At 39.2% G+C, this 19,061-nt stretch overlaps 1 protein-coding gene across 5 annotated transcripts in view; it reads left to right on the plus strand.

Moving 5' to 3' along the window:
- Window positions 1-14,947, plus strand: part of osbpl8 (oxysterol binding protein-like 8) — a 100,694-nt gene extending 85,747 nt beyond the window's left edge. For 4 of the 5 annotated variants that reach the window (XM_034131357.1, XM_034131361.1, XM_034131359.1 and 1 more), the window contains 7 exons: window positions 132-221; window positions 1,736-1,872; window positions 2,030-2,215; window positions 3,342-3,495; window positions 6,280-6,382; window positions 8,125-8,230; window positions 10,358-14,947. In XM_034131357.1, coding sequence (XP_033987248.1) covers window positions 132-221; window positions 1,736-1,872; window positions 2,030-2,215; window positions 3,342-3,495; window positions 6,280-6,382; window positions 8,125-8,230; window positions 10,358-10,487 — 906 coding nt within the window. In that variant the 3' untranslated portion in view covers window positions 10,488-14,947. The remainder of the gene's footprint in view (window positions 1-131; window positions 222-1,735; window positions 1,873-2,029; window positions 2,216-3,341; window positions 3,496-6,279; window positions 6,383-8,124; window positions 8,231-10,357) is intronic. The other variant, XM_034131358.1, reaches the window with a different exon arrangement.
- The last annotated feature ends 4,114 nt before the right edge of the window (window positions 14,948-19,061 follow it).

Here is a 19,061-nt window from a genome sequence, read left to right on the forward strand (position 1 = left end):
TTTACCCTTCTTTAAATCCCCCTCCCATGTCTTCTATGTTCACTCCTCTCCTCCCCTCCTCCTCCCTTTACCCTCTTGCTTTCCTTTCCTCCCTCCCTCCCCTCCTTTATTCCTTCCCTTCTCTCCTCCAGCCTTTCCTGGGCAGCAGTGACTGTGTCAACCAGATCTGTGGGAAGATCAAGCTGGGGAAAGAGGTGTTAGCCACGCTCGAGGGACACTGGGTAAGAGACACTTTTCACACATTATTCTGACGACTATTCGTTATATCATTTAAAAAAATGGTAATTTAAATCTTTATTATCACATTATACATGGCGATAACATGCTGGCTACAACAACATTACCATCATGTAACAAAAGGCCAGCAAGGCAATACAAAATAAAAGGCTAGGGGTATGTCTTCATGTTATTATATTCTTGAAGATACATGTATCTATTGTTCCAGTCAAATGTCTTTGCTTTGAGTCCATCTTTCCCACTTTCTGTTGAGTTGTGTTTCTTGCATAAATCTCAATTTATAAGTCCGTTTTTCCATCAAATAGATTTCTAATAAACCGAGATTTACGATAAGAGGGATCGGGTCATTTCTACACCCACAATAAAAATTCACAATACCCCTAAAAGCCTAAGTGTTAATAATTGTTCCCAATGTTTTAGCAACTAAAGCTTTTTACCAAACGTATGCTTTTTATTTATGTTGGCACAGTGCCATTTCAGTCATTTGACCTTAAAAAGGTACGATATGATGAGATGCGATACGATACGGATTTTATTCTGGTTTAATTATGGTTTGTGAGCTGAGCTGTGGGACCTTTGTATTTTATGTGTGTATTTATTTCTCCGACAGCACTTTGGTCTGGAAGTGCTTTACAAAAAAAATCTCTATTGCAGTGGCGAACCGTCAGGGCCTTCAAGGTATTCAGAGAATACCCTGGAACACTCAGATAAAACTAACAAAAAATCCATTTAATTATATAAATAAAATGTATGTAAAATGAATAAATGAGAATCGTATCTGTGTTGTTGATTTGTTTCTCCTTCTCGGTCCATGCACTACGCATTTCAGTGGTTTTGTGTTAGAAAAGAAAGCAACCAATCAGATCGTGTTCTGGGTCTCTGGGTAGAATATCCTTCAACCAAGGTATTCTATATCCTTGATAGAATATCCTGGACGTTGCACTGAATGAGAGCGTACCTTTGGACTGACAGTTTGATCAACCAATCATATATTGATCTGTACCCAATGGGCGTATTCTTTCAGAGTTTCCCTCGGTTCCAGGTATTCTAGAAGGCCCGGTAGTTCACTGGCTCGAGACAGAGGATCTAGATGAATGCCACGAAGCAATTCATGCCGTTTTATTGTTTTTAACGTTGAAATGGCAAGTGCAACAGGTGAAGATGAAGTTGTTGCGGAATTGTTGTGAGTAGGCTACCCTTTTCAAGACGACAATTCAGTGAAAAGACGGACATTATAACGGCGGGGCGGGGGGGGGGGGGGGCGCGGCGGGGGGTGTGTGTGTGTCTACAGAAGGTCCAGTTGTGATAGACACGGTTCGCCACTGCTCTATTGTATTGCATGTGCACAGAAATGTGGCCTATTTCTATAGGCATCTATAGTGAAGTTAATGCTATCAGTGTCAAATAAAAGAAGCTCTGAACCCACCGTTATATACAGAAAAACGTATTCAATGTCTTCAGCTAAGTAATGAGCGCTTTGTGACTTTCCCCTTTAAAGGACAGCGAGATCTTCATCAACGACAAGAAGACGGGGACCGTGGAAACTTTCTGGAATCCAACGACCGAGCTGAGACAGAGTCGACTCACTCGATGCACCGTTCCCCCCGAAGAACAAGGAGAATCTGAATCAGAGAGGTGAACATGGACTTAAAATCACAACTGGATGATCCTTTAAAAGTCTTTAAAAAAGTACTCATTTGCCAACTTGTCATGGTGTATTGTTTTGTATAGCTGAAGTATATGATCATATAATCATTAACTTCATGCCTCTGGTTCCTGTTTTAATCCTCAGACTGTGGCAGCATGTGACTCGGGCCGTCAACAACAAGGACCAGACGGAGGCCACCAACGAGAAGTTCTTCCTGGAGGAAGCCCAGAGGAAGTCTGCTCGCGAGCGGAAAGCTAAATGTGAAGAATGGAACCCCGCGCTGTTCGAGCAGGACCCCGTCACCGGAGAGTGGCATTACAGATATGCCGAGTGAGTGACTCCTCTGCTGCTTTAAAGAAAAACAGGCTTAGAGTTATTACCCTTTAGGATAGTGCTAGAAAAATATCACTCGTCCCCGGCTTGATCTTCAATCTCAGGATCCATGTATTTGTGATCCTCTCCAGAATGGAAGTAGTCATCACATACAGAGCATCAACTAGTTCCTGAACAGTGTCCTTCACATGCTGATATACAAGAGAGGGAGTTACACAGTCACAAGATGGAGGAATACCGGGTCTTGTAGGTAATCATACATCCTGTCATGTTCAAAAGAGTTTTTTCTGAAAATTAGCTTTTTTTCTGAAAATGTCAAAATTCTGACTTTTTCTCAAAATTATGACTTTTTCAATAAAATTTGGACTTTTTCTAAAAAAATTGGACTTTGCCTCAAAATCTCAAGATTCTGACTTTTTCGCAAAATTTTGATTTTCTCTCAAAAATTTTACTTTTTCGCAAAATTCAGACGACTTTGCCTCAAAATCCTGACTTTTTCTAAAAATGCTGACTTTTTCTCAAAATTATGACTTTTAATCAAAATTATGATTTTCTCTCAAAATTATGACTTTTTCTCAAAATTATGACTTTTTCTAATCCCTGGTCCCCGGCTTGAGCTTCAATCTCAGGATCCATGTATTCCTGATCCTCTCCAGAATGGAAGTAGTCATCACATACAGAGCATCAACTAGTTCCTGAACAGTGTCCTTCACATGCTGATATCCAAGAGAGGGAGTTACACAGTCACAAGATGGAGGAATAGAAAGCAGTATTCAATGTTTACTTCAGATTAGCTCCACGTCAGAAATGAGCATGCTTGTCATATGTCTATCTCCATAGAGGCTGAATCATCATGTTAATCACATAGCTATCATATGCCTCAAACAGTCCTGATGCTCTTCTAGGTAATCATACATCCTGTCATGTTCACAGCTACAGTTGGGATACCTTTGTTATCATGTGGACTCTGATATTGGAAGAGGACATTCAGGATTTTCCCAACATGTACCATCCTCTTTTTGTTTCTAAATCTCCCACTCTCCTTCTCTTTCTCTACACCTGTCTCCTCTCCCATGTGTCCGTCTCACTTTATTCTCCCTCCTCTCTGTCTCCTCTCCCTCAGCACGAGGCCGTGGGATCCGCTCAACGACTTGATCCAGTTTGAGAAAGACGGCTGCATCCAGACCAAGGTCCGACACCGCACCCCTATGGTACGTTCTGGCAGTCTTATTAGTCTGAGTAACCAGGGGCCGCGGAGGGACAATTGCAAGTGCCAGGTAGGTCGTCCCGATCGAAATAAAACAAACAGCTCACCGCCTCAGCCACCTTCCACGCAGCATTCGGTGCACCGTCTTCATTGTCGCTTCTTCTCTGTGTGCCGCCATCGCCGTTGTCACCTCCTTTTATACTTTTGTTATTTTAATTCTTTGTGTCTCTGTTTTTTCTCCCCTTGCACGTGCTGTTCTCTCTGTATGGGAGGGAAGGTTATGCTAAGTGCATGCTAAAGGACGTAGATGATATTTCCTTTTGTTGCCTGGTGTAGGACAGTTTCTGAGTAATAATTATAATCTTTATTTGTTGTCAAGTCTTCTCTGATTTTGGTGCAGTTTCCCCACGTGAAAGGGACTTGAAACATCTACTGGACTTTAAACAGGATTCCACTCCAATGAAACAGCAACTGTTGCTTTTTCAGACTTTTATGTCAATAGTTTACTTGAAAACAAATGTCCATTTAGTTGCCGAATGGGTCTTTTAGGTGAAAAAGAAAGATGCATTAGACAACTTGCAATAGTCATTCAAATAAATAAAGCATGCAAACAATACACTTACACTGCTGCCTTATTCACGAATATTTTACAAATAAACTGGGCAAACATTTTCATTTTAAACATGAAATCAATTCTCTAAACCAGGGGTGCCCACACTTTTTCAGCTTGGGAGCTACTTTTAAAATGACCAAGTCAAAATGATCTACCTACATTAAAAATGCTAAACATATATTTATTTATATATATACTGAGTATGTTGGTGTACCTTGCATAACTGCATGGACCCGTATGGCACGATACAACTCAGTACATTTTTGGTCATTACCTCAATTTTATACCCTTTCTTTAGTAGAATTGTATAAATTGGAAGGCTAACTTGGTAATCAGCCGCACATGCGTGGTGAACTGCGTGTTCGAAAAGATGAGATATCAGACTGGCTTACCTGTACGTCAATCAAGTGGCAAATGCCATAGTAAGGATGGATGATAAGCTAACTTTTTTTATTTTTTCAAGAGGCACTTTCACACCAAGTACTTTGCCGTACTTAGTTCATCAGAACTTAGTTCATCAGAACTTAGTTCATCAGAACTAAAGAGCAGATCGCGTTCACACCGGAATAAGTCCCTGAGGGAGGATTAGGCAAATGAAGCCGCTGACGTCACTTCTTCTTCTTCTGCTTTGGGTTTACTGGCAGGCCGCAAACAACTTCACGGCGTATACTGCCACCCGAAGTCCCCGGCCGGAAGTCCCCGGAGTTGGGGACTGGCTTCAGTAGAAGCTGCTGGGACTCCCAGCAGCTTCTACTGAAGCCTTCCGAGTAAATCGCCAGAATGCCGACACCTCCTCATCTCCACCGCTCCCATGTTTTCTTTTGTGTTGCCATAAGTTAGTCTCTCTGCGTTTGTGCGCTTGGCTAATGCTAATGCTAATAATGCTAATGTGAGGATAATAAAATGGCGGCTTCACAAAACTTTGTGGGAGTTTTACGGGGCGTGGTTTGCAATCCTCCCAGCCAATCAGAAATGGGAACCTTTTTCTCCCACGAAAGTACCTGCTCTCTAGCAGGGACTGAAAAGGGGGTGAAAAGGTTCTCATGAACTAAGTTCTAGTTCCGGATTTTTTTGGTGTGAACGCACATTTTCGGAACTATATCGGAGCTATACTGGGAAAAGTACTGCGGTGTGAAAGCACCTATTGGCATGCGATCTACGTATTGGGCACCCCTGCTCTAAACCAAAGCTCTTTTAAAATCTCAGCAGATTTAATTAACTGGATTTTATTAGAAGTGTTTTTAACAAATCGTTTTAACAAACTTATTGTATGAAATAGCACCTTTCATACAATAAGTGCAGTTCAAAGTGCTTCACAGAGACATTTCACAGAAAATGTATATCATACAGTTACCAGTCAAAGACATGAAAACAAACTAAAAATAGCATAGAGTAAAACATTACATTTAGATTAAAGGTACAACGAAAAAACTGAGTGTGTGTAAAGGATGCGAATTTTAACAATTGCAAAAACTGTACTAATTGATACTAGCTATCTTTTCAAAATCGTGCAGCCCTACCTTAGGAGATAAAACAACACACATTTATAAATAAGTGTTATTTACAGCTAGTTGGGTGTTGCAATACAGTGTATAGTATGAATGTTTTGAGGTTAAAATACAAAAATGTTCATAATTTAATCAAATAAATGATATCTTGTGATTCATTTACAGCCTCCTAAATCTTTTCCTTTTGGTTTGCTTTTGTAGATTCTTGTAGAACAGACTCCAGTCTTGACTTCACTTTCAGCACCACGACACTGTTTATTTCAAGTGTGTATTATATTCTAAATACAAAATGCGAAGGTTAAATATACATTACACTGAAAGCATTATTATGACTGTTGGTTTCTTTTAAAATCTTCTATAGATTACGTGATAATATGGATAAATGCCGACCACAATAATCTTTCATCTTTGCACTTTTAACCATCTTGTTGTTGTCGGGCAGAGCTGTAGTAACCCTGTTGAACTGAAGGAGTTATGAGTGATTATGATTTACATTTAAATGGATGCCTGATGTCCCAGCATGCCTTGCACCTTCATTTGCGTGCCAAGTGTTTTTTTCTTGCATCAAAACACCCTTTTGTTGTATTGTCGTGTATGCAAAATTCTGTTTGTGTTTTACTGTCCTTGTGCGGTTGCTTCAATGTGTTTTCTGTGTGTCTCATATTTGGTTGTTGTGTGTGTGTGGCCTGTTTGTTTGACCTGTTTGTGTGTTTGTGTGTGTATCGTTGTGTAGGTGACGGTGCCAAAGAGGAAACACAAGAGCGATAAACCCAAGAAGCCGGAGAGCGGATGTTCCTCTCCTGAACCCGACCGCCAGGACTCGTCTGGCAGCGAACGTGAGTCTTCGTACACATTTACACATCCTTTACTCAAGTAGAAGTACACATACCCGTGTTTAAAAATACTCTGGTGAAAGTAGAAGTACTGACTAAACTTCTTTACTCAAGTCAAAGTAAAGAGGCTTTGAAATGTACTTCAGTAAAAAGTACCCATAACTAGCAGCTGTTTAAAGAGTACCTGACCTCCCTTTATATTAATAGAACAATAATGTCATTGTTAGCTAATGAATGTTTCCATGCTGAACAACGGCAACATGACAACGTTTCCATTGGTCCCTCTTCTTTAGAGAAGACCAGGAAATGATGGATACACGGATCGTGTTCAAATCAATAGGCACGCAATGACTCTAAATAATAATGATCACGCCACACATTCAAACTAAAGGAACCAGCCTGTTTGGGAAATGTAAGAAGTAGAAAGTACAGGTATTTGTGTTCAACATGTGAGAAGTAGAAAGTACAGGTATTTGTGTTCAAAATGTAAGAAGTAGAAAGTACAGGTATTTGGGTTCAACATGTAAGAAGTAGAAAGTACAGGTATTTGTGTTCAACATGTGAGAAGTAGAAAGTACATGTATTTGGGTTCAACATGTAAGAAGTAGAAAGTACAGGTATTTGTGTTCAACATGTAAGGAGTAGAAAGTACAGGTATTTGGGTTCAACATGTGAGAAGTAGAAAGTACAGGTATTTGTGTTCAACATGTAAGAAGTAGAAAGTACAGGTATTTGTGTTCAACATGTAAGAAGTAGAAAGTACAGGTATTTGTGTTCAACATGTGAGAAGTAGAAAGTACAGGTATTTGGGTTCAAAATGTAAGAAGTAGAAAGTACAGGTATTTGTGTTCAACATGTGAGAAGTAGAAAGTACAGGTATTTGTGTTCAACATGTGAGAAGTAGAAAGTACAGGTATTTGTGTTCAACATGTAAGAAGTAGAAAGTACAGGTATTTGGGTTCAACATGTAAGAAGTAGAAAGTACAGGTATTTGTGTTCAAAATGTAAGAAGTAGAAAGTACAGGTATTTGTGTTCAACATGTAAGAAGTAGAAAGTACAGGTATTTGGGTTCAACATGTAAGAAGTAGAAAGTACAGGTATTTGTGTTCAACATGTAAGAAGTCAAAGTAAGAAGTCGTCAGAAAAATAAGTAGTGGAGTAAAGTACTGATACCAGAAACATGTACTTAAGTACAGTAACGAAGTATTTGTACTCCGATACTTCCCACCTCTGCATTTATACGAAAATGTAAAGCCTACATATCCCTCTTTGTTTAGTGTGGAGCAATTTACTACATTTTAAAAGTACACGCATGCATTAAATCAAAACCAATTCACATATCTTGTAACAGAAGACTTTAAAACGTTCTGCCAAGCACAGACTTGTCTCTCACTGAGCTGGTAAACAGCGCCCCCTGCTGGTGGTTAGGTTAAAAACTAAATGATAGAAAGATACTTTATCGATCCCATTTTGGGAAATTACTTTGTTACAGAAGCAGAAGTGTTTTTTCAGACATTAAAATACTTTAAAAAGTGGAAAAGAGAATGAACAATTACAAATAAAATGAAAAATATTATATCAAATATAAGATATCCAAGATACTACAGGACTTTTATAAGAAAGGAGAAACTCAAAATCTTATATTCTTAAAACTGATTGTTTTGTACCGTGGCACACGTGTAATGAATGAAAAGGTGCTTTCTATGTGTGGTATTTAACATGTTGTACACACACTTTGTTTCAGGACACAAAAGCAAGCATAACAGTCGACTGAGGAAAAAAGGAGCGGACCTCAGTGAACTTCAAAGTGCCATTGAAACCATAAAGAAGACTCAGGAGGACATTAACAGGTGAGAGCACGAGCATCACATGACGCCTACTTCCTGTTGAGCGTCCTCTCATTATAACTATATATATATATATATATACCAGTGACGTGCGGTGAGGTTCATGGCTGGTGAGGCACTGACTCACTGAGTCAGATTTACAAATATTATATTTTGACCTTAATCGAAATATTCGGTTATTTTCAAAAGCTTTTTTAGTCTGATGCTTCGATTCATTTTAAACAGACCGTTCAACAAAAGGATACCCAAAATCTAAATATTGGATTGTTCTTTCTTAGTAAGATCCCATTTTCAATAGAAATGTGGTCTTACCTTGACTTGAAGATGAAGTCCATGCTATCCTTCTGGACAACAATCTCTATTACTGTTTTGTAAAAGTCCTCCTTATCTTCCTGTAGTTTCAAAAGTCTAGTTTGTTGTTTGCGTCTACCGTCTCTGTGTAGAATAACAGTAGCAACAAGAACCTGTGGGCTCACGTGCGCCCCCTTCAGTGCGACAGAGGTTATGGCTGCCTCTCTTGGTGCTTTTTCATTGCCGTTGAGACCAGCGAGCCTAAATATCATATATACGTGAAATAAGTTATTTAGAGACTATGGATGGCGAGGATAAATGTAATAAAGGGATCTACAAACATTACATTGGTGACCTACAGTGAGAGGGTAACAGGCATGCGCTTAGGGCCCGCTTTCCAGACAGTTTCTGTGGGGTGACGCATTCTGAAGTGAGGCAGAGCTCATCTGTGCCTCAACTCACCCCACAGTAACGGGCTCACAAAATAAGTGCCCGCGCTAAATTAGTGCCCGTGCTCCAGCAAGTTACTGTGGGCTTACGAGAGGCAGAGCACGTCCCTGCCTCACTTCTCATCGCTCCCGTAGCGGAGCTCGGCAAATTTGCTGATTTTGACTATAAAAAGCGATTGGAATCATACATAAATCACACTTACAACACAGTGGAGACATTTTATTATTATTACTATTTAGTTTTTCTTTAGTTGTTTTTCCGTTACATTGGAGTATGACAGGTGAGGCTCTGCCTCCCCTGCCTCCACTGACTGCACGTCGCTGATATATACTGTATGTCAGTGTTTCTCAAAGTTGGGTCCGCAAGTATATTGGTAAAATGTCACATTTTAAATAAATAAATAATACATTCAAAGTGTTTCTCAAATTGTTTAAAAATGACTAGAATAGGTTGCAACAAAGACACACAGTCAATGAGTGCATAAACAATGCTAAATAAATGGAACAGTGTAAATATTTAACTTGTGTTTAATGTTGAATTCATGTTCAATTTGGGCCTGAAACCATAGTTTTACTGTATTGTATTTTGAAAATCCACAGCGGAGGTTACATGCGGTGCATTTTGCATATCTCTCAGTAGCCAACGATCTGTGAGTCTGTTGGCTCGGACATAAACTCCGTAATAAATGTAGTCTACATTTCATATGAGGTGTAAAACCTGTGAGCATTTTAAATCACATATGAACGAAATGCTTGTATTTGTGTTGTTGATTTAATGTGTGAACGAGGCGATATAGAGAAGGTCACGTTAAGCTGTCATTATTAGGCTGTAATTTGTTATATGGTTATAGAAAGTTTGAGAAACACTGCTGCATATTTACTGGATATGTAACTGTATATATACTGGATATGTAACTGTATATATACTGTATATGTAACTGGATATATACTGGATATGTAACTGTATATATACTGGATATGTAACTGTATATATACTGGATATGTAACTGTATATATACTGGATATGTAACTGTATATATACTGGATATGTAACTGTATATATACTGTATATGTAACTGTATATATACTGTATATGTAACTGTATATGTAACTGGATATATACTGGATATGTAACTGTATATATACTGGATATGTAACTGTATATATACTGGATATGTAACTGTATATATACTGTATATGTAACTGTATATATACTGGATATGTAACTGTATATATACTGTATATGTAACTGTATATATACTGTATATGTAACTGGATATATACTGGATATGTAACTGTATATATACTGGATATGTAACTGTATATATACTGGATATATACTGGATATGTAACTGTATATATACTGGATATAACTCCTGTGTTTCTGCAGGAACATCAGCGTTCTGCGGAGCCGTGCAGCCGGCCGGGTGGAGAGCGCTTCGTTCCTCCAACAGCGCGACTACGTCATCATCGTTTTTCTCATCCTCCTTCAGGTCCTGATCAACTATGTCTTCAAGTAGCAGACACACACACACACACACTCACTCACACTCACACTCACTCACACTCACACTCACACACACACACACACACACACACACACACAGATCGTGGGGGACTAAGAGATGTGAACTTTGACATCTTGCTCTTTATCAAATCCTACTACAAACGTCCAGAAAAAAGGTGGAGACTTTCACACAAAAAGAGACTTTTTTTTAAAAAGTTGTTTTTATTTTTATCCAATCCATTCCAAAGCTCCACAGATTTCAAAGTGAAGAAGAGGAGGAGGAGCAGCGAGAGGAAGAGGAGGGGATGAAGTCTCTACTGCCACTCTGGAGCTCGTTGATTTGTCTCAATGTAGAGGCAAAGACAGCAGCCATTTTTAGCTCTTATTCGTTGTGTTTTTTCCCCGATTGAGTGACACTATTCTGTGACTTACATTTCATTTTTAACAGGGAACCTTTTAACACGGACTCAAATACCAGGACTCACAGATTCCTTTCATTTTAATGTTTTTTTAATCGTTTTTTGTTTGTTCTTTTGTTTGCTTGGTGTGTCCTGTGTGAATAACGGTCTGCTCGCAGCAGTGATAAGGGAGAGAAAAACAAAGTGGTCCAATCTATGTGACTTTTATTTTTTTATTATCAGCTGGGGGTGTGTTGACAAAGAAGATAAATAACACAAATAATATTTGTTCAAAGGAACAGAAGATATAATTTCCGCTGTATTATAAAACTTCACCTTTTTGCATACAAAGAAAAAAGTCAGCGTCATTGCAGGTAGCATGTAAAGACGAGCGCGTGCTAACGACATATTGTACAGTATTTTATCTTCATGCAGAAAAGCACTGCAGACGGCAGACATGTTGTTAATATCATTTTTTATCAGTTGACATTTTAACATTTCTGCTCTGAGGAGGTTGTGAGCATCGACAGAGGGTCAAAAAAAGATGATCTTTGTGATTTTTCATGCATTACAGTGACTACTGCCCTAGTTTGAGGTAAAAGGGGTTGATTTGTTCTAACCAAGTCATTAGAGCTCAGTCTAAAATAAGCCTTGTTAGACCTGATGGTGAGATAAAGACATCTAAATAAAAGTGTGCTTTGCTGAGAGTTGAGAAAAGCCAGTTAGCTTAGCTTAGCTTAGCACAAAGACTGAAAACAGCTAGCTCTGTTCAAAAGTAAACTCTCTTACACATCAAACACGTGTTCTTTAGAGAGTTTGAGTTTTAGATGTTGGTTTATATGTTTCCTTTGGACAGAGCAAGGCTCGGTTTGGAGTCTTTATGCTAAGCTAAGCAGCTAGCTTCATATCTACTGTACAGAGGCATATCAACCTCTTACAGCAAGAAAGTGAGTATTTTCCTACTAGGTTTACCTTTGAAACTCAACATTTCAGGGTTTAAAACCACACAGAACTAATCTGAAAGGTGTAAAGACGAGCTAATGTTCTACAAACCGACTCCAGACCAAGCCATGGGAGACAGAAAAACCCTTTCCCTCAAATTCATATCATTGCTTTCAGTGCTTTTTGCGCCTCAGATGCTAATAGAATAGACACTTTAGTGAGCTACTTAGTCGCAGGAGGACGTAGACGTTTTTTCTAACTATCACCACAGTAAACCATTCCAAGCGTACGCTAAGTACCAGCCAAACTCAGTGTGTAGAGTAGGAGTCGACCCCGTTCACTGTGTAAATATCCAACCAAACACCGAGGGTCACAAACCACACCGACACTCCCGCGCTTTGTGCACAAGCCAGTCTTTTTTAACCCTGTGTGTCTTTCTGTCCACTGCTCGATACACATGGACATGAGGGAGAAAAAACTCTGTGTTAATCAGGAGTTTGCTGATTGCAGAAGTAAAGGACGTTTTGGAGATTAAGTGACGGAACATTTCGGTTTTAATCAGTCGCCTTCCTCTTTGGAAACATGGATTTTAAAGACTCAAATATACAGTAAAGACTCACAGGAAAACAGTCTTTGGTTTAGCTTTTTAACTCACAGTGGACTTATGGGAAAATGAACACCTCAGCGTTAACAGTAGGGCTTGCACAATGAATCTAAATGTTATCAAAACTGCCATCTGGACTATTGCAATATCCAAATTGCAGTAAATATATGTGAAAATATCTGAATTAAGTATTGTGAAGCTGCGGAGAAGTCCCGCTCTACAAAAGGTATAATCATCATTTTACAATATAAGCAGGAAAACAAATATTGCTTCCTAGCCAACGAACTTATATTCTGACCATTTGTTTTCATGGATGAAGGCACCACAGATCGAACAGTCTGTAAGAGTCCAAAACAACTTTTTTGAGGCGATTCAAAAAATATCTGATTTATATAATATCTATTGTCAGGATGTTAGCCTTGTGGATGTTTAAACATCCGATATCCTCCACTGTCAGCAGACTGAAAGACCTTTGTAACGCTAACACAGGCTCAAAGAAAGACTGGTAGCATCGTTGGGAAATAGAAAGTTACCCGGCTGGCCCGTGTGTATCTGTACGTGTTTTATTGTGTATCCTCATTGCCTCGATCGCTCATCTTAAATCCAGATGTTAGAATGTGGAGAAATAAGTTTAAAAACCAGTGCCTTCTAGACTCGGACTGGGGAGGGGGTGGATATAAAGGGGAGTTTAGTGGAGGGGGGAGCAAACAAAGTGTCTAAGGTGAATTTGTAATAATGGGAACTATCTGGAATGAAAGCAGTGGTGGTGGGACTCTGACTAGTGTGGAAAAGGATCATGGCCACAGGTGAAAAAATGCATTTGAGTCAGAATTCTAGCTTTAAATCACTCAAACTCACATAGATATTTTTAAAAACATACTGCAATAACTTTATTCTCAGTTTTATATCACTCGATATATTAACATTTCTGCTCTGAGAAGGTTGTGAGCATCAACAGAGAGATCAAAAAATACTATTTTCTTAAAATGACTCGATTTGTTTTAACCAAGTCATCAAAATTAAGTCTAAAATATGCTTTGTTGGACCTGATAGTGAGTTTAAGACAGAACTAAAAGTGTGCTTATTTGCTTTCTTGCTAAGAGTTGAGATATGAGCAGCCAGTTAGCTTAGCGTAGCACAGAGACACATCTAGCTTGCTAGGCAGTGTACACAGTTAAGATCTCTTACATATTACATTTCTTTGATGTAATCTGTCAAAAATATTGTCAATAGAGAGCTTGTGAAGTTAGTGTAAACTGTTACCAGTTAAAATTCGTTATGCTAAGTGCTAAGCGCTAAGCTAAGCAGCTACTGTCTTTAGCTTCATATTAACTGTACAGAGAAGGGTATCATCCTCTTCTTACAGGATCTAATTTACAGCAAGAAAGTGAGTTAGTGTATTTTCCAAAAGTGTTCAATCAGAAACCTAAGTTAATTTATGTTGTTACCTTGTTGACAGAATCAGGGTTCATTTAGAGTCGTTATGCTAAGCTAAGCTAAGCAGCTACTGTCTCTGGCTTCATATTAACTTAAAGCAAAGAAGTAAGTAGGTGTATTTTCCAAAAGTATTCAATCAGAGAGCTTGTGAATTTAGTGTATTTTATTACTTGTATACAGACTCAGGCTCTGTTTAGAATATTTTTGCTAAGCTACTGTAAGCAGCTACTGTCTTTAGCTTCATATTTGCTATACAGAGAGGGGTGTCATCCTCCTATCTAACTTAAAGTAAGAAAGTGATAAAGCAACTACTGTCTCTAGCTTAATATGAACTTATAGCAAGAATGTGTATTTCCAAAAAGTCTTCAATCAGAGAGCTTCTGAATGTAGTGTATATTGTTACTTTTGGACAGAATCAGGGTCCATTCAGAGTTTTTATGCTAAGCTAAGATGCATTTGAGTTCTGACTTTTAATGACTTAAACTCAAATAGATGTTTAAAGTAAATGAATAGTTCACCTGTGGCCCTGCTCCTGTTGGCCTCAGTCTCTAGAGTTGTTAGCGGACGTGCCATATGACGCCTTATAAACCAGTCCGACCCCCCCACCCAGTTATTGATCCCTCCCCCCCCTCCCAACAATAATAAAAACTCTCCCATAGTTTCTTCCAGATGCTGAGCCCTGCCACAGCAGAGAGACTCCCTCAGTCTCACACACCAAATCCAGAGGGAATTAAACATCTCTGCTGATGTTTCTGTAAAATAATGCATTTTTATTTATTCCTCTTTTCTATGTCCTGTGTGTTTGTTTGTTTGTTTTGTAGCTTTAAGCGTTAGATAACTGGTTTTGTTTTTTTAATGCTGATTTTAAAATCACACGCAGTTGGTTTTATCCCTCGCCCCATTACTTGACACACACACACAAGTGACTGTCCTCAACTTGTGCACAATGTCAACTGCCACACACACACACACACACACTTTTTCCTATCCGAGTACGTGAATATATTTCCTGTATCTCCATGGCAACTATAACTTCCTGTAGGTTTATGGTCACATGTAACATAACACCGAATAAAAACAAATGATACCACACTGTCTCTCTCTCTCTGTGTGTGTGTGTGTGTGTGTGTGTGTGTGTGTGTGTGTGTGTGTGTGTGTGTGTGTGTGTGTGTGTGTGTGTGTGTGTGTGTGTGTGTGTGTGTGTGTGTGTGTGGTGTGTGTGTGTGTGTGTGTGTGTGTGTGTGTGTGTGTGTGTGTGTGTGTGTGTGTGTTGTGTGTGTGTGTGTGTGTGTGTGTGTGTGTGTGTGTGTGTGTGTGTGTGTGTGTGTGTGTGTGTGTGTGTGTGTGTGTGTGTGTGTGTGTGTGTGTGTGTGTGTGTGTGTGTGTGTGATTTTGACAGGGTTCCCGTCTTATCATATGAACTGAAGATTTATTTTTTTATAGATTCTTTTATTTAATGTCAATCTTTTTCCGTATTTATTGTCTAGTTTAACGGTCTAGTTTAATGGTTGTTTTTGACACAAACACAAACAATTCATGCTCTTTCTCAAGGCTATAAATAACAAAAGTGTCAATTTAAGAATTCAAATACTTATCCTTATTATTTTGTTTTCTGAAATGGAAAAACAAGTATGTCATTTGAGTGAGAGTGGATGTGTGTATTGGCCATGTTAATTAAACATTGGCCTTAATAATTAATGTTCATTTCAAGTGATTAAACCTCTATCTTTTGCAGGATTCAGTTTAAAAATAATGTTGTTTAGTGTCCTTTAGAGGGCGACAAAGACTCCGGCCAGATGTGAAGAGGAGTCGGCTTCATCCTGAAAATCTGACATCCGAGACCTCAGTTTTATATTCAAGGATCAATTGTAAAGTGCCCTTGAGTAAGGCAGAAAACTGTACTCTTCAAACTGTACAAAGGAAAATCTTTACTTGTGCAAAAAAGGGAAACTGCTGCAAGGAAACCAGGCATTGTGTTATTGTCGTTCCCTTCAGCCAAGGACGATGACGAAGGAGAACAGAACGGTACTTCCTGTCCCTCTCAGATAACAAAACATCTGATATGATCCCCACGCTGAGAGGAGAGAGAGGGAGGAAGGTGATAGACGAGGAATAAAGAGTAGCAAGAAGTAATCACACACACACACAAGACACACACACACACACTCATTTCAACCCCCTTTACAAGCCTCAAGGAGGTTTATTAGGACATTCTGCAACCAATTTTAACGTATATTTATAATACATACATATTTATTGGTAATACTTTTGATCATGCTCTGACTGGTGATATTTGAATGGACTACATGCCTACACTTTAAGTCACTTCAAGACTTTAAAAGAAGCCCTATTATGCTTTTTGAGGTTTTCCCAAAGTTGTTAGTGCATGTAAACGGTCTGCAAAGGCAACAAATCCCAAAGTTCCATAACATAGTGACATCTTCGTACGTAAAACTTGCGCTGCTATTGGCTAGCACTCCAACACATTGTACGTGATAGGCTAAGGGGCGGGACATCTCTAAGCGGTTGACCAATCACAACAGAGCCGACCAGCTAACCAATCAGAGCAGACTGGGCTCTGGTTTCAGACAGAGGGTGAAAAGAGGTGCTGCAGCTGAACATTAAAGCATGGAGACATGCCCCAGTAGAGACACTACATACTGATATACACCTGAACATCAGCAGGAGAGGACTCTTTAAAGTAGAGACACTACATACTGATATACACCTGAACATCATCAGGTGAGGACTCTTTAAAGTAGAGACACTACATACTGATATACACCTGAACATCAGCAGGAGAGGACTCTTTAAAGTAGAGACACTACATACTGATATACACCTGAACATCAGCAGGAGAGGACTCTTTAAAGTAGAGACACTACATACTGATATACACCTGAACATCAGCAGGAGAGGACTCTTTAAAGTAGAGACACTACATACTGATATACACCTGAACATCAGCAGGAGAGGACTCTTTAAAGTAGAGACACTACATGCTGATATACACCTGAACATGAGAGGACTCTTTAAAGTAGAGACACTACATACTGATATACACCTGAACATCAGCAGGAGAGAACTCTTTAAAGTAGAGACACTACATGCTGATATACACCTGAACATGAGAGGACTCTTTAAAGTAGAGACACTACACACTGATATACACCTGAACATGAGCAGGAGAGGACTCTTTAAAGTAGAGACCCCTTTAAGTCGTTAACAGTGGAGAGTGAAACAATGTAGATCTAGACACTATAGAACATGGGGCAACGTTACAACAGCAGTGATGTCCTCTACCTCCTCACATCCATAATGTCTTTCCTCTTGATTTAAACATTTAGTTCATCCGGATGCTGAATGGGCGGGATGCCACTGTTGCTCGGATACATCACCCTGATGACAGCAGGAGGGAGTAAAGCAGGATGGAGGGAGCAAGAGTATTGGAAGAGGGGAGGATGAAGGAAAGAGGAAAGGAAGAAGAGAGAGAACGAGGGAGGGAGGACACAATACAAACAAATAATTAAATAATAAATAAATAAAAATATGCGATTTATGAAAACAGTCAATAAACACAGGACTGTATATAGCAAGAATAATTAAAAAATATATAAAAAAAGAATATAATATAATAATCAATAAAATAAAAAAGAATATAATAATAAATAAATAAAATATATCTTTACAATAAATACATATAAATTAGGTATTATTAAACAAATAATATATGATTAAATTATAATGAAAAGTCCAGTAGACCTGAGGGTTCTAGGGGGTTCATATCTATCAAACACCTTGACCCAACTCCATTAAAACCTTTAAAAAAAAAGGTCATTTAAAATCGATCAGATTAAAGAGTAAAGGACCCCCCCCCTCTCTCTGGGTTAGCAGTCATGCGATGAGGTAATATATAATATAATGCGCAGTGCTTGCAGTGCAGGAAGTGCTGGCTCAGCGTTTGTTTACACCCTCTGAATGACGAGGATAAAAGAAGTGCTGCTGCGAGCCGCTCCCTTTCACACAGGATTAGTGGAGCTTTAAGCCCACTCCTCTTTCATTATGATTCCTGTTTGAAAGTCCTAGACAACACACACACAGTGAAGCTGAGTCTGAAAGCAGCTCCGACTGAATGTCTCTTAAAGGGCCCATGTCATGCTTTTCTGGTTATTACCCGTCCCCTTGTGTGTTATGAAGGTTTTTCTGCATGTAAAGGGTCTGCAGAGTCACAAACCCTCAAAGTACACCCTGTAGCGAGTAAAACTCTAACACAGAAAAGACCTGTCTATGCTGCCCCAGAACGCCTCGTTGGACATTTCTCATTTTCCATTGTTTGCTTCCTGGATTCTGTGACGAACAACAAATGACCGGATTGGCCCAAATGGACCAATCCGCGGAGCACCTCAGACACCAGGATCCCTTGGCTAACTAACAGGGAGTCCCATTGACTTGCATAGAGCTCCCTGAACGCTGGTAATAGACGAGTTGGGATGGTGGAGAAATGCTCTCTGCAGACCCATTCTCACAGCGTTATAAACCTTTTTCTTACTCAGTATCAAGCCACACTTATTGTTTTTACTTCGGCTGTGAGTGTTTGTGTGTGTTCAGGATGAGTTTCGCTTGTTCTCGCTGTATCGCCGACCCGGAAACCTGTCCGCTCCTCGCAGCAGCGAGCCTCGCAACGTCCTGACCAATCAGAGCACACTGGGCTCACAGGGAGGGGGGGGGGGGGCAGGAGCTCCAACAAGCCGTTTAGGACAGAGAGTGAATACACATACTATACAGAGATGCTGTATGAGAAACCAATGTCATTTTGGAAAATTGCACAATATAAATCTATTCTAGTAGACCTCAACAATGAGATTATGATCAGTGGAAATGGCCATGTCATGGGACCTTTAACATCTGGGCGGGGAGAAATGTGATCTGTTCTGTTTTTTGTGTAAAACAATAATGAAATGAAACATGAGAATTATCCCACTATACAAACTTAAGCAGTGTCAAATTGATAAACTAAAATATGACTGACTTGTAAATTATATATAAACAAATGATCGACTTAATTACACATCCGAAAACCTGTAATCTGAGTATTACAATATAAAAGTAATGTTACCTCATTTTCTCTCCAGTGCCAAAGCAAAGGTGGTATTTTTATTTTAGCAGATCAGGTACTGCATGTAAAAAAGGCTTTAAAACATTAAAA

Source organism: Trematomus bernacchii, unplaced genomic scaffold (genome assembly GCF_902827165.1).
Source record: "Trematomus bernacchii unplaced genomic scaffold, fTreBer1.1, whole genome shotgun sequence".
NCBI lineage: Eukaryota > Metazoa > Chordata > Actinopteri > Perciformes > Nototheniidae > Trematomus > Trematomus bernacchii.